General features: G+C 43.4%; 1 protein-coding gene across 1 annotated transcript in view; it reads right to left on the bottom strand.

The window, feature by feature from the left end:
* Positions 1 to 16,468, bottom strand: part of LONRF3 (LON peptidase N-terminal domain and ring finger 3) — a 91,198-nt gene that overhangs the window by 47,113 nt on the left and 27,617 nt on the right. The window contains exons 6-7 of the mRNA XM_029607590.1: positions 4,853 to 4,967; positions 4,355 to 4,476 (exon numbers count right to left, since the gene is read on the bottom strand). Of these exons, the coding sequence (XP_029463450.1) occupies positions 4,355 to 4,476; positions 4,853 to 4,967 (237 nt within the window). The remainder of the gene's footprint in view (positions 1 to 4,354; positions 4,477 to 4,852; positions 4,968 to 16,468) is intronic.

The following is a 16,468-nucleotide window of genomic DNA, read 5'->3' as shown; positions in this document are numbered from 1 at the left end:
TGCCTCAAAGCTTTTAGTTCTCTGCCTCCATCTGCTGGTAGGGATGCATAAACCCACTTGTCTGATCTGGGTATTAACAGGAACATCTTTTTCCTCCTCCTGTGGCCCAACTTCCTGGGAGGGTTCTGGGCTGGTGTAGCAGGATGCATGGAAAGAAACTTAATAGGTAAGAAAATTTCTCCATCTATTTTGGGAGGAAGCAAGGGCCACACCAAGGATGCCAGCCCCAAAGGCTGCATCCTGCTTAGCCATTACAGTCTGTAACACTTGGAAAAGGAGTGTGATTACTAAGTCACTGCCTTACAAAAGCCTACCAGCAAAATGACGACTGCCTCTGCCCAAAAAGCAGATTGGGCTCTAGTAGAATAAGCATGAATGTGTTCAGGGGACTAACTACCCTTGAGAAGATAAGCTGTAGAGATAGTCTCCTGGATCCACCACACAATAGCTTTAGAGGTTGCCTCATTTTTACATGGTCCTCCAAAAAGAGCAACCAACAAGAATGCCAAAGGTCCTTGGTTTTTCAGTTTGCGCAGAGTTTAGAGTCAATGGTATAGACAGTCTTGGCTAAAGGTGGATGATCTGGTACTGGGTACAACTCTGGAGACTGCACCTTAAAAAGGATAACACGCAGATGAGTTGGCCCAGAGGGCAGCAACTAAAATGGTCAACAGAGTTCATTATAAAGCATATGGGGGTTGGACTTTAATATCCTTAGAGCAGAAAGTTTCCCAACCGTTTCAAGACCATCTATATTAAACAAAAATCTTGTCTGATACACTGAGCAGACAGTTTGGATATGGAGTGTGCTCATACAGCCAAAAGCGGTAGGAAAGCACTACAATTCCAATGGTATCTCGTCTAAATTTTAAACACAAAAGGGCACAGCAGGCGGAGACACATGAACCCATCTTAATCTGCCAGCTCCCTTTATATACAAGTACAGGAGAAGAAGAGGCAGCCTGATGTGGACAGCTGGCTCAGTTCCTTTGACTGCCAAAGCACCTTCACTGCTGCTGCTCCCAACACTCACAGTGGGTTACATCCAAGCATGCTCTCCCTCTCAGCCTGGTGTGACAGAGGCTGGAAGGTCTCAAAGGTGGAGGCTCAGGAGGGGGAAGATGAGGAAGTACTGTGTGCTAGACCAGTGGTTCTCAACTGGTGTGTCGCGACACACCAGTGTGTTGCCAAGAACACACAGGTGTGTCGCCACACTTCCCGGTCCCCCACTGACCCAGCTGCTCCCCGGTCCTCCTCCACCCGGGCAGAACGCGACAGGACAGCTGGCATCTGTATGGTCTCTTCTTCCCGCCCCCCCCCCCCCCCCCCCCGCCGCGGCCCGGAAGCGGAAGTGGTGAGCATCATGCTCTTATGGTCAGCGTCGGCCCGAAGGAATGAGCAGTGCGGCTCAGAGAAAAATGAAGAAGAACGTCAACCCCCGCGGCCGATGGGACTCCTCCTCCAAGGGCTGAAAATGAAGGAGGCTGCTGCTGCCGCTAGTTCGGGGGAGGGGAGGGAGAGAGAGTGAATGAGCAAGCATGTCTGTGATTGAGAGCCTGTATATGTGAAAGAGAGAGCATGACTAAGTTTACGATTGAGAACCTGTATGTCTAAGTTTGTGATTGAAAACCTGTTTGTGTGAAAGAGTATGTGTGTTTGATTGATATCCTTTATGTGTGAGAGATCATGTGTATGTACGATTAAGAGCCTAAGTAAGAGAGAGAGCATGAGTGTCTGTGTGTGATTGAGAGCTGGTTTAGGTGAGAGAGCATGTGAGTATGTGATTGAGAGCCTGTGTGTAAATGAGAGAAAGAGAAAGAGAGGACATGTTTGTAAGCATGTGAATGAGAGTCTGTGTGTGAGAGAAAAAGACAGCATGTATGTGTGTGATTGAAAGCCTGTGTGTGTAAGCGTGAAAAGATAGACAGCCTGTGTGTAAATGTGTAACTAAGAAAGTGAGAGAAAAAGCATGTGTGTATAGGTGTGTAATTGAGAGCCAGTGTGAGAGAGAGCGCTGGTAAGTGAGAGAGAGAGAGGAGAAAGTTCCAAGCAAACCACCCCTCCTCCTGCTAATTCAAAACAATCTCAGGATACCTGGATATCAAACATTTCCAGGTATGCAGAGCAAAAAAATTTTTGTATCCTTATTTTTCATTACTGGGTCTTTGTGTCTGCTATTTTGAAATATTTTATTGGTATCTAGAAATTTTTTGAGTTTTTAATTATTGGATATTCCACTCATCAGCTGTTTCAAAATAATCTGTTCTTTTTGTTAGCATGGTTTTACTGCTGATGATTTTATATTTCTTGATTTGTTGTATAAGGATGGGTGGTGATTCCCTTTTTCCTTTGTTACACTGCATACAGAGACTCTGGCTTATTGCAGTTTCCAATTCAGTTTTTTCTGCATGCTTCTAGTTATGCGTTTTGGTCTCTTTATTCCTTGTTAGGTGAGGGTCAGCACATGTGATTTAGGTGAAGTTTTCTGCTGGCGTGTAGTTTCTGAGGGCTCTATAGCAGCCTGACTTGGTCCGTTTTCCTAATAGGAGATGTATTGGTGCTTTAAGGCCTGGTGTAATATTTCAGTGTTGCCTTTTCTTAGGTAAGGTGTTTACTGTTTAAGTGCCGGAAATTGGTGCTGTTTTGGTGTGGGATGTTTACTATTTATGCAATTTCTGTTCAGACAGAATATGTATCTTTTCCTTGTGTCATTTTAAACAATAAAAATAATTACCGGACCTTTACTTTTTATTTCTGCCGTGAATTGTAATGAGCAGTGTGTCAAACATGTGAGTGGCCTGTCAGGTGTGTCACGATGGGAAAAAGGTTGAGAACCACTGTGCTAGACAAAGCAGGGCCCAGCTAGCCATGCCCTGCGCGCTGCCCATTAGTTACCACACTCTGGGACTCTAGCATTAATACATATGTAATCAGCGAAGAGCTCCTCCATGTTTAAGAGCCACTGCTGATGTGAGGTGCTGGCCTGATCTGATCAGGCAATGTGACTTTTCTGAGGAACACCTAAGCAGTTCTGAAGGTACAGCAATATACCATGGAAAACTGGCATAGAGAGGAAGAAGATGACATTTAAATACCGCCAAGGAATAAATGCACAGGAGGCAGGTATCTTTCAGTGGAAAAGAGGCTCTGTAATGAGGAATCATGGGATGGGGGCGAAAGGGGATAGACAAGAGTAATCTAAGGAAATTTCCCTACAGAGAGGGAGGTAGAAACAGGAATGGTGTCGGAATTCACGAAAGCATGTGACAATCACAGGAGATTACAGAATGAGAGGAAGGGATTGTAAAGCTAAGTAGAAAGTGTGGATGGCCCATGTGGTCTTTTTATCTGCCATCATATTCTTTTTCTCTTCAATTTAAATTTTAAGCCATGGCCAGACATGAGGTATGTAAAAATCTCAAAGTAACACAAATTTTCATAACAATACTCCCCAGACAGCTTTTTCCCTCACCCTATATGCTATTATATTCTATATTTCTCTATAAGCCTCTTAATGTATTGCACAATCATCTTTATAGCTGCAATATGCTTTACCAGACTAACACAAAAACATATATATTCTCTAGGAACAATAACACTTACTTTGCAAAATCTATTACAAATTAATTCATGTCCCATGACTGCTTTATTTTGTGGCCTGAGCTTTCATAATAAACTGCAATAACTTATTGGAGAGAGCCTCTTAAAGAGGGTGGCAATGAAGAGCCACTCTCTGATCTTGATGTAGCACTCAGTCTCTATAAGAAGGGGGGACAGGATGAGCCAAGGACATGCTCAGAAATATTCTTCTTTTCAAGTCACCACGCATGCTCTTGGTCTTTCTAGGCATATTCTTGGCCTTCTCTGTGCCTCCTCTGCAGATGAGACCGGGGGAAGCTATGGGGAACGGATGCACTTTAAACCCTAGGGTGGCGGCGGCAGCAGCACTCGTGTTGAGTCTTCACACTGTGGGGTTTTCCTAGGAATCAACCGAGCTGGGCTCAATCACTTCATACACTTACAATAGGCATGGGAAAATTAGGACAAGTTCCTGGACTATAATACCTCCCCGCCATTATGAAATCCATAAAAATAAGGATGTTTGTTTATTTGAATTAACTGAATACTTAAAATTAATTGTGCAAGTACTGCTTTTTAAAGGACAGGTGAACAGGGTGCTCCCTGGATCACGAGACTAAACTTTAATAAGCTCGGCTAACACCCATTTATTTAAAGCTCTGCAAACTCCCATAAGCCACTCCAAGGATGGTTTACGTCAGTCCCACTGCTGTTAACATTGCAAACTTGACTTTTGCTTCCCGCCCCATTTCCGGGAGATGTGGCACAAGCGTACTTGGAAAGTTCTGCTATTTCCTCTTCGTGAATCTTTCTCCGCTCCTTGAGCTCCTCGGGAAGGTACCTGGCTATCAACTCTTCCATCAGTTCAGTTTTACAGTATTTCCGCACGGCCAAATACTGCAGGAAAAAAAAAACAAAACCCAAGGAAATAGCCAAAAGGTAATAACCATTCTCTGTTCTCTAATGATATTCCTTCTGTCACTACGATTAAAGGATAATGCTGCGATTGTCAAATTAAGGTGTCTCTGATATCATAAATCTGTATCCAGATGGCACAGCAGGGACCCCTAGTGTAACCCAAACAATACTGCATGGGGTACCTACATCATTTTTTCAATCTGTATTTATCTTTTCAAGAGTTAAAAGGTATTTAATAGACCCCCTGTGAATCAAGGCAGCGCAAATAGATAACCCAGTTTGAAGCCATTTGTACTCCCAAAACTTCTTCCAAATTTCTTTTTTTTTTTTTTTTTTTTTTAAAAACAATTTCTACCTCGGCAAGGTCTTCTTTGCAGAGTGGGCACTTTGGGTTATGATCCAAGCATCGCTCCAGACATTTCAGGCAAAACGTGTGGCCGCAGGGCATGGTGACCGGCTCGTAGAAAAGCCTGCAGCAAAAAACAGAAAGCAAACGATATCTTGCAATAAGAAATTTAAAAAAAAAAAAAAAAGTGGCTACACATTCATAGCTCTATGCAAATGAGGCTCAGAGTTTGAATTTATGGTTTGATGATTAAGATTGCCAAAAATATGAGGCAGCTCCTTCCAGATTAAGGCTGCAACGCTGCAACACTGCAGGCTTCATTCATCCTAAATTTTCTGCTACTAACATTTTTACAGCGCTACTAGATGTATGCAGAGCTGTACAGATACACAAAATTGAGAGAGTCTCGGCTCCCTGGAGCCTAAAATCTAGTCAAGACACACACAGACAAGATGAATAATGTCTACTAATCACTTATGTATTACAATAAGACATTTAACCTGACAGGAAGAGTCAGTTTTTGCATCTAAAAAGCAACAGAAGATGCCAGATGGTAAAAATCAGGCACACACCACAAGTGAGTAATGCTTCTATGTAGGAGCTGGCTTTACTTCAAGACAAAGGCACGCTGAGGTTTACTAAGAATAGGATGCAAGAGGGCAGCCCTGTGCCAAGGGCTTTTCCAGGGAGGGAGAGGGGGGCCAGAGCCAGAGATGCTGCATAGGTAGCGATTGCATACCCTGGTGGAGAGGTGAGGGGGAGCCCTGGCCATTGCTCGTGACACAATACTCAGACTCGGGGGGTGGAAGGAAGGGATATAAAAATAAAAGAGTAAACACACTTCAGGTAGTTGCAAGTGAAGGCTCACAATACTAGATAGCCCAGCACCAGTTCTGACTAACCTGAGAGGAGGAGGAAACTACCAGGACACCTCCCCCACCCCAAAGAAAACTAGGATGCAGAAGCCAACACACCCAAAATATACATATTTTATCTAATGCACCTGGTAAAACTTCTTAAGTGTGCATTTTTTAACTCGCTCACTGTAAATTAGGAGACCAAGATGTCCCTTATATAATGCCCCACCTCAAAAGATATGTCCAGACATTCAAAGCAGTTACACAGCTCAGACATTTGGCAAAAACCGTTAAGAATACTGCACTTGTGTTTTTTGTAAAAATAAATTCCATAATAGCTTTCTAGAGACAGAGAGCATAAGAACTGCCATAGTGGGTCAGCCCAAGAATCCATCAAGCCCAGCATCCTGATTCCAACAGAGGCCAATCCAAGTCACAAGTACCTGGCAGGATCCCAGACAGACAGAACCCACGTTTCTTACACTAAGGGATAAGCAGTGGCTTCTCCCCCAAGTCTACCTGGTTAATAACCCTTTATGGACTTTTTCTCCAGGAATTTGTCCAAACATTTTTAAACCCAGCTATGCAAACTGCCTTTACCACATCTGCGGGCAATGAATTTCAAAGCTTAGCTGTGCACAGAATGAAAAAGAAATTTCTATGACTTGTTTTAAATGTGCTACTTTTACCTATTCATCTTCCCTCAGCCATCTCTTCTCCAGGCTGAAGAGTCCTAACCTCTTCAGCCTTTCCTCATAGGGGAATCGTTCCATCCCCTTTGTCATTTTGGTCGCCCTTCTCTATGCCTTTGAGATGCAGCAACCAGAAAAGCATACAATACTCTAGGTGCATTCACACCACAGAACAATACAAAGGCATTAAGATATTCTGTTTTATGTTCCATTCCTTTCCTAATTCCTAACAGTGTTTGCTTTTTTGACTGTGTCCACACACGGAGCTCAGGATTTCAAACTATTTGTTCACACTGCTGCCTAGATCCCTTTCCTGGTTGGAGACTCCTACGAGCCAATGCAATATCAGGTGCTGAGCTCAGAGCGCTAGACATATACCCAATGCAGTATCGGGATTAGCACGTCCAAAACACGCATCCATACCACTGGGTAGCTAACACCACTCATTACATGCAAATGCCATGCTGATGAGGCTATTAGCTAGTACTACCAATGCAAGTTAAATAAATGTGCGCCCAATGCGCACATTTTAATCCTCAAAAATGAACACCAGCCCAGAACTGGTGTTAAGTTTTGGCACCCCAAGCCATGCTCAGAAAAACAAAAATACAGCTTTTTCTGTGGTTCTTCCTACTTAATATCATTGCAAAACTAAGCAGGAGGAACTACAGAAAGTTGCAACATGAAAAGAAAAAAAAATAATCTTGACAGCGATCAGGTTAGGAAAAGGGAAGCTCAATTTTTTTTTCCATTTAAAATTTTCTTCATTCAATCAAACCACAGAAATAAAGAAAATGCTACACAAAAGCATCTCACAGCTGGATAACAAGTATGAAAAACTATACAGGCATATCTTAGCATCGCATAACAAAAGACAACCCCCCCCCCCTTACGCAAAAGTGAGAGCGAACCAATCAAAGAAAAGCACTCCATGTTATGCTAGAGACCTCGTAATATTTGGTCCATAGGATAACCGACTCACAGAACCCACAACCTACATTCAGGTGTCACATTAACCCCAACACCCAAGCTTCTCAAAAGCAGCCACCCACTTACAATAAGGCTCCCAAATCCTTTGGAACCCCTTAAAGGACTTATGCTTAATCGCTGTCAGTTTCCCCATAACAAACAAAACACTCTATGCAATCTAATGCCTCTGTATCGCTCCATGGTGAGACCGCACCTTGAATACTGTGTACAATTCTGGTCGCCGCATCTCAAAAAAGAAATAATTGCGATGGAGAAGGTACAGAGAAGGGCTACCAAAATGATAAGGGGAATGGAACAACTCCCCTATGAGGAAAGACTAAAGAGGTTAGGACTTTTCAGCTTGGAGAAGAGACGACTGAGGGGGGACATGATAGAGGTGTTTAAAATCATGAGAGGTCTAGAACGGGTAGATGTGAATCGGTTATTTACTCTTTCGGATAGTAGAAAGACTAGGGGACACTCCATGAAGTTAGCATGGGGCAAATTTAAAACTAATCGGAGAAAGTTCTTTTTTACTCAACGCACAATTAAACTCTGGAATTTGTTGCCAGAGAATGTGGTTCGTGCAGTTAGTATAGCTGTGTTTAAAAAAGGATTGGATAAGTTCTTGGAGGAGAAGTCCATTACCTGCTATTAAGTTCACTTAGAGCAGGGGTCGGGAACCCATGGCTCGCGAGCCAGATATGGCTCTTTTGAGGGCTGCATCTGGCTCGCAGACAGTCGCCACACTTTCCCGCTGACCCAGCTGCTCCCCGATCCTCCTCCGCCCGGGCTTAAAATGCTGTCAGCCCGGGCGGAACGCGGCAGGACAGCTGGAGTCAGCAGCACCGGCGTGCTCTCTTCTTCCCGCCCCCCCCCCCCCCCCCCCCCCGCGGCCCGGAGGAGGAAGTGGAGAGTATCGGGTGCGTGCGCGGCAAGAAGAGGCCACGCTAGTGCGCTCGGCATCGGCCCGAAGAAAAGAAGACTGCAGCGCGGCTCGGAGGAAAATGAAGAGGTTCAACCGCGGCCGATGGGACTCCGCCTCCGCGAGGGCTGAAAATGAAGGAGGTTAGTGTTGGGAGGAGGCTGCTGCTGCTGCCGCGAGTTCCCGGGGTGGGGGTGAGAGAGTGAATGAGCGAGCAAGCATGTGTTTGCTCGCTCATTCACTCTCTCTCACCCCCACCCCGGGAACTCGCGGCAGCAGCAGCAGCCTCCTCCCAACGCTAACCTCCTTCATTTTCAGCCCTCGCGGAGGCGGAGTCCCATCGGCCGCGGTTGAACCTCTTCATTTTCCTCCGAGCCGCGCTGCAGTCTTCTTTTCTTCGGGCCGATGCCGAGCGCACTAGCGTGGCCTCTTCTTGCCGCGCACGCACCCGATACTCTCCACTTCCTCTTCCGGGCCGCGGGGGGGGGGGGGGGGGGGGCTGTGTGTGTATGTGTGTGAGAGATTGCATGTATGTGAATGATTGAGAGCCTGTACATGTGAAAGAGAGTATGTCTGTGATTGAGAGCTTGCCTGTGAGAGAGAGAGAGAGAGAGCATGAATGTAAGTTTACCATTGGGAACCTGTATGTGTAAGTTTGTGATTGAAAACCTGTTTGTGTGAAAGAGTATGTGTGTATGATTGAGATCCTTTGTGTGTGAGAGAAATCATGTGTATGTATGATTAAGAGCCTGTGTGTATAAGTAAGAGAGAGCATGTGTGTCTGTGTGTGACTGAGAGCTGATTTAGGTGAGGGAGCATGTGAGTATGTGATTGAGAGCCTGTGTGTAAATGAGAGAAAGAGAGGACATGTTTGTAAGCATGTGAATGTGAGTCTGTGTGTGAGAGAAAAAGACAGCATGTATTTATGTGATTGAAAGCCGTGTGTGTGTAAGCGTGAAAAGATAGATAGCATGTGTGTAAATGTGTAATTAAGAGCCTATATAAGTGAGAGAGAAAAAACATGTGTATATGTGAGTACTGAGAGCATGTGTGTATAGGTGTGTCATTGAGAGCCAGTGTGAGAGAGAGCGCTGGTATGTGACAGAGAGGAGAAAGTTCCAAGCAAACCACCCCACCTCCTGCTAATTCAGAACAATCTCAGGACACCTGGATATCAAACATTCCCAGGTATGCAGAGCAAAAAAATTTTTGTATCCTTATTATTTTTCATTACTGGGTCTTTGTGTCTGCTATTTTGAAATATTTTGTTGGTATCTGGAAATGTTTTATATGAGTTTTTAATTATTGGATATTCCACTCATCAGCTGTTTCGAAATATGTTCTTTTTGTTAGTACAGTTTTACTGCTGATTTTATATTTCTTGATTTGTTTTATAAGGATGGGTGATGTTTCTTTTTTCCTTTGTTACACTGCATACAGAGACTCTGGCTTGTTGCAGTTTCCAATTCAGTTTTTTCTGCATGCTTCTTGTTATGCGTTTTGGTCTCTTTATTCTACTTTAGGTGAGGGACAGCACGTGATTCAGGTGAGGTTTTCTGCTGGCGTGTAGTTTCTGTGTAGGACTCTATAGCAGCCTGACTTGGTCCGTTTTCCTAATAGGAGATGTATTGGTGTCTTAAGGCCTGGTGTAATATTTTCAGAGACTTATTGTACTTTAAAAGTGTGATCTTACATAAAATGCACACATTTACTTGTATTTAGTTTTAAACATTGTATGGCTCTCATGGAATTACATTTTAAAATATGTGGCGTTTATGGCTCTCTCAGCCAAAAAGGTTCCTGACCCCTGACTTAGAGAATAGCCACTGCCATTAGCAATGGTAACATGGAATAGACTTAGTTTTTGGGTACTTGCCAGGTTCTTATGGCCTGGATTGGCCACTGTTGGAAACAGGATGCTGGGCTTGATGGACCCTTGGTCTGACCCAGTATGGCATTTTCTTATGTTCTTATGATGGCAGGGAGATCCGGGACGTCAGCCTCCTTCCACTTAAAGGCCAGCTCACACTTTGTGGCCAACACCTACTGATTATAAATAGCTTGTGCTCAGTTTTAGAAAGGCTCCCATCATTGATACCAATATGGAACAATTTGGGGTCCCTGTTCACCCCAGTGCCGGTCAATGAAGTAAAGACGTGAGCAACCACATGCCACATGTTCTTTACCACCACACATCCCCACCAGGTCCCTGTAACTTCACAACCCCTCCAACAGTGGCCATCAATCTGAATACATTTGATGCAATTTCATGGGGGTCAAATGCCATCGGTATAATACTTTATAACCAGCCTCTATTATGTTAGTAGAAACAGCATAGATCCCAGACCTCTTCCCCCAGATTTCCTCTAGATCCTTCTCTCAGGCTTTAATATGGGCCGGATGTGATTTAAGGTCCCCATTTAGTAACCCACATAAGCGAGAGATTGGTTTCGTCAATCTGCCTGTTCACACAAACCTTCCAGCAAAGTTTTCCTCTGAGGTCCAACAGAACCTGCTTTTGATTTATGAAATAACTGCATCCTATGGTCTCTATCATCCTCTCTCAACGAGTAACAATCTTAAGATATCCCAAGATAACACATTCTGACCCCCCCGCCCCCCAGACCTGCTCCAACCTGGTTATATCCCTCTCCCTCCTCCACCGAAGGGCCCCCAATATATCACCCGGAGGGAAATTCTTACGCAACAAGAAGAGGACCTGTAACAGAAATTCCAATCTCCCACTAACGCCCTCATCCACTGCGACCCTAGAACAAGGAGACAATCCAACTTCTCATCCTCTTCCCTTGCCAGACTCGCATGTCCAAATTGTGACACCCTGCCCAGTCCCGTTCAACCCGAACCCAAAAGGTGTCACATTTCGTACTCTGCCAATCTACAAAAGCTCTTAAATGAGAAGCTGCATATAGTAAGAACCATGCTAGGTTTGGCACACCCAAACTCCACCACCCCCCCCCCCCCACCGTACTTTAGGCTGGAACAGCGCACCCCTAGCTACTCTTGGCAGGCGTCTTTTCCAAATAAAACTGAAAATTTTCTTCTGCCACATCTTCAAGCTCCATGTCTGTACGCTAATCGGAAGAATCTGGAAAAAAAATAGCACAGCCTGGGCAAGACATTCGTTTTCACCCAACCAAGAAAGAAATGGGAGCAGTTGAACCTAAATCCCCAATCAACACTTATAATTTAACGCCAACAATTGGTCCTCTTCAGATCCTGTACGCAGGCCCAGATACTTCACCCACCATTTGGCAACTTTAAAATGGCAACAAAGACTTTAATCTAACCATCCTTTCATTAGAAACTAATATTTAAAATCTTGGACTTGTTCTCATTTACCTTGAAGCCAGAGATGGATCTGGAGCTCCGCATTTCTCCCAACAATCTCTGCAAGGCTCAATTAGAGTAAACAGCAGATCATATGCAAAAAAGGGAAATCTTATAATTGTGGTCCTCTATCGTTAGCCCTCTTATCTCCTCTGCAAAAAGCTCCAATGATAATGCGAACAATAATGGGGATAAAGGGCATCCTTGCCTGATTCCCCTCAAAAGATCAGTACAGCCAGCATTTATTTTTATACGTGCGCGTGGACCTCCATAAAGTTTCCAAATCTAAGCAATAAGAGTAGCCCCAATCCGCATTCTTTCCAGAACCCGAAAAAGAAACTCCCAATGGACCCTAACAAAAGCTCTCTCGGCATCTACTGCCAAGAGAGCCGCCAGCGTGTGCTGCTGTTTAACCCACTCCATCAGATTAAACACTAACATTGTCAAGTCTTCTGGGTACAAACCCAGACTGGTCCCTGTGTATCGGGCTCTGAGCCATTCGTCCCAATCTATTAGTCAAAACCTTTGCAAGGATCTTTAGATCAATATTGATCAATTAAATTGGGTGATAAGATCTGCACAAAGCAGCATCCCTCCCTTTTTTTGCCAAAATAGTTATCCTTGCCATATTAGCAGCAGGTGACAGCCTCCCATCCTCCACTAAGTTGTTATACATATCTACAAGGGGGCCCACTAAAACAACTTGTAGAATTTAGCTGTGAACCCATCCATCCCAGGAGCCTTGCTGGATTTCAGGTCTCTAATAACCAAAGCAACCTCCTCAGCCAAATTGCCCTGTTTAGCATAGCTCTCCTGTCCTCATCTAAACCTGGTAGGGGAATGCCTTCTAAATAGTCCTTAATCATATTGCCTGTTACGCCTGTCTGCTCAGAATACAGCTCCTCATAAAACTACCCCAATAGAATCATACAAAAATTTTCCCTCCTGATCTTTTATTTTGGTGATGTGAGTTTAGGTTGCCCTCTTAGCTTCCTGGCCAGCAAACGGCCCACTTTATCACCATGTTCAAAAGCCTCTTATTGCACCAACTATCTGATGAGCAATTCGAGCTTCATCCAAAGATCTCAGCTCTTGCCGGGCCAGTTCTAGATTCTCCAAAACCACATGATCTAAGGTACACTTGTGAAGCAATTCCAATTTTGCTATCTTTTGCAATAAATTGGGTGTTCTCTCTCTCTTAACAAAACTAGCCCTGGAGATCAATTTTCCCTTAATCGCTGCTTTCAAGCATTCCCATATAGATACTGCATTGCAATCCCCAGTCTTGTTTTTCCCTAATATAAACCTTCCATGTCCCTCAACAACTGTTCCACAAACCCTACATCATCCAGGAGGCTATCATTTAGGAGCCAAAGTTTCTTGCACCCAATAGCTAAACCCTTCTCTAGGGAGACTCAAAACAGGTGCGTGGTCTGTCCATGTAATATTACCTATCCCTACATCAACAATCCTGCCCACTGTTTTGTCAACTAGGAAAAAATCTGACCTAGAATATGACTGGTGCGCTTTAGAAAAGAGAAATTTCGATCCGTTAGATACTTTAGATGCCATGTCCACCAGGCCTCTATCAGAGATCGTTTGTTTAAGCACCTTCCTCGATGCTCGGGACCCAATATCATCCTGCTTGAAGTTATCTAAATATGGATATCGGGTAAGATTAAAGTTTCCGCCAATTATAAGATGACCCTCTCGAGGGCGCAGAGAAAAAGAACGCTCCAACATACCTGCATGAACTGCCTGTGAGTAGCCGGGGTAAGAGACCCTGCCCGACGGTATCTCTCTCAGCTGCAGTGGATTTCGACGCCGTGACGTTGCAAGGGCGGACCCGGAGGCGGACCCGGAAGTGCCATATTTAAACAGGGCACATGCGGCGCGTAGCAGAGCCGGCGCGTCGCTAAAGCCGCGCGCGCTCAAGGGGCGCGCGCTGTACCGGCTTAGCCCGGCTTCGCCCGGATTCGTCGGGGAGTCGGGAAGACATCTATGTTGGACATTTTCAAAGGTATTTTCAAATATTATGGACTGTAACTTATTACCATCCCTCTGCTTAAGATTCTGTTGTTTCGTTAGTGATTGGGTTTCATAAGCAGAGCATAACTACGTTATATCCTGCAATTGAATTGTTTATATAGAATTATGCCTCCCAAGCGTAAAGGGAAAGTGAGGATTTTTCCCCCACTTCCCTTACCATCACCAATACAACAGGAAATAAGTAGATTTATGCTCTCTCCTGCTATTAATGTAGAGAAGACCAAGGATTCCGGTGTGCCACTCAACCAGGGAAGGTTGAGTGTGCCTGCAGATGAGACTTCTCTTAGCCCTAATATCGGCATACCACCTGCACAAAGACTGGGGGAGTTAAGTCCTGAGGGAGCTTCAGCCGAGGTTATCGGAGGTGAAGCACCTGTTACCAGGAGTGCAACTCCATCTATTGTAGGAATAGATTCGGAGTTAGCAACTCCTTTAGATGGGAATTTGCAACAACTATCCCAAGGTAATAATCCAGGACTACCCGCCCGTAATGCAGTGGTAACACTTGAGACATTGTGGGAAATGATGGTGGGAATGTCAGCTAATATAAAGGTTTTAGAAAGGAAAGTAGATGCGTCAATGATCGGGAATCAACAAGATATGTTGCAAGTTCAGAAACAGATCAAGGAGTCAGTTGACAGGATAAAAGGACTAGAAGATTCTCATAAGAAAAATTTAGAATTTCAAGCAGCAGTTGTTAAAGACAGGGGAATAATTACTAGGAGACTGGAGACTCTAGAGAATAGTGCCAAAAAATATAATCTAAGATTCTTGAATTTTCCTAGAGTGATTGGGGAACTACCCTCAGTCACTCTGAAAAAATTTCTAAAGGATATACTTGGCATAATCTCTGGAGAAAATATTTCTATAGTAAATTGTTACTTCCTGCCAAAAAACAGAAATATTAATAATAGAGAGGAGTTACCATTTCAAGGAGACCTCACCAACTTTCTTGAGACTAGTGCTCAGATAATTGACTGGGGAACCCTATTAGTAAATTTTTCCTTAATTAGTGATATAAATTTAATTATGAAAAGTTATTTTCAAAAATATCCAGTCAACTACATGGAAAAGTCAATAAAGATATTCCCTGACCTGGCATATTCTACCCAATTAAGAAGGAGAGCCTTTTTGGCTTATCGCCAAGAGGTGATTTCGTTAGGATATACCTTTACACTAAGATTTCCGTGTAAATGTATAATTAAGAAAACAGAATGATATTTTTCTTTTTTTCATACCGGAACAATTAAAAGATTTTCTCGAACAGAGACAAGTTCCATCTTCATCCCCAGTCTCAAGTTAGTAAGATGATATGTGTTATAGTAGAACTTATGAGATACCCTATTACAATTCAATAAAAGTTTTTCTTTATAAATTCCCCATGGTTTCTATCTAACGCTTCAACAAGCTCTCAAGGCTGTTTGATACTAATGATTTTGAAGTTGCACCCAAGATTTAAATTGTTAATTAATGGAGAAAATGGAATTTCTTTTATAGTTGCAACTCAACTCATGTATTTCCAAATGCAATACTATTTTTATGTTTGTATTTTGTTGAAAATGAGAAATAAAGAATTAAAAAAAAAAATAAGATGACCCTCTGCCCATTCGACATCAGAACTGAAATTTTATGCAGAAAAAAAAAAAAAAAAAAGAGCCCTGGCCTGAATTAGGGGCATAAATGTTTAATAGGGTGTACATAACCTTATTCACCACCATCTTGACCGCTACATACCTGCCCTCGACATCTCTCATCGAGGCTTTAACATCAGCCACCAAGAGTCTGGATAGTAACATCCCCACCCCACAATAAGTTTGTCTCAGTGGCAGACGCCAAAAATTGCTGCAGATAGAGAGCAGAGCACAGAAATCTTTCATTATGTCTTCTTAAATGTGACTCTTGACAGAATATGTCTGAGGCCCCTAAACATTCAGCCACCTGAAAAAAAGATTCCTCTTACCATGAGAGTTTAGCCCCTTTGGGTTTAAAGAAATAATTTTCTTGTGAACCCCCGCCATCAGAGAAGGATCCTCCCCCCAACCAGAAGGGACCTGTTATCCTAAACAGATGAACTCCAGCATTACCAGTTTTAAACCACACACGCACCATTATCCAGAACCTCATCCCTGCCCCCACTTCCCCAAAAATCTCTTCCACCCCCCCCCCCTTCCCACCAACCCACACAGTGGAAAGCTCCCTGCTGTGGTGCCACTGCTGTGGTGCCAACCAGCAAACTAAGTAAAAAAAAAAAATACTTTGAACTGCTATGGAATTAGACTTTTTGTAATGTTGGTGTGGGCTTGGTCCTTAGTAAACCATGATGGAATTACCATTACAAAATAGTAAGCCTCCCATACCAAAAAACAATTCTAACTGCCAGCACTCAAAACAGTAATCTTATCTATGAAAAGGCAATGCTGCACATTTTACACCAGGCCCTAGAACAAAAAAATACACCTATTAGGAAAAAAAGAACAAGCCAGGCTGCTGTAAATTACATGCCGGCAAAATAGCTCACCTCATTCACATATGCAGAACACAGAGGCCCTGACCAAATACAGAAACAAGAGACCAGAAAGTATAAACAGAAACGTGCTGAGAAGAACTGAACTGGAACCCACAACAAGCCAGCCTCTGTATGCAGAGCGACAATGGAAAAACAAACATTCCATTCTTCATAAAACAAAATTTATATTTCTTGATTTTATTAATAGCAAAAATCATATTAAAAAAAAATATTCAAACCAGTTAATGAATAGAATATCCAAAATGTTCCAAACCTCAA

This window comes from Rhinatrema bivittatum, chromosome 6 (genome assembly GCF_901001135.1).
Source record: "Rhinatrema bivittatum chromosome 6, aRhiBiv1.1, whole genome shotgun sequence".
Taxonomy (NCBI): Eukaryota; Metazoa; Chordata; class Amphibia; order Gymnophiona; family Rhinatrematidae; genus Rhinatrema; species Rhinatrema bivittatum.
Note: the sequence above shows the minus strand (reverse complement) of the source record. Positions and strands in the feature narration are given on the sequence as shown.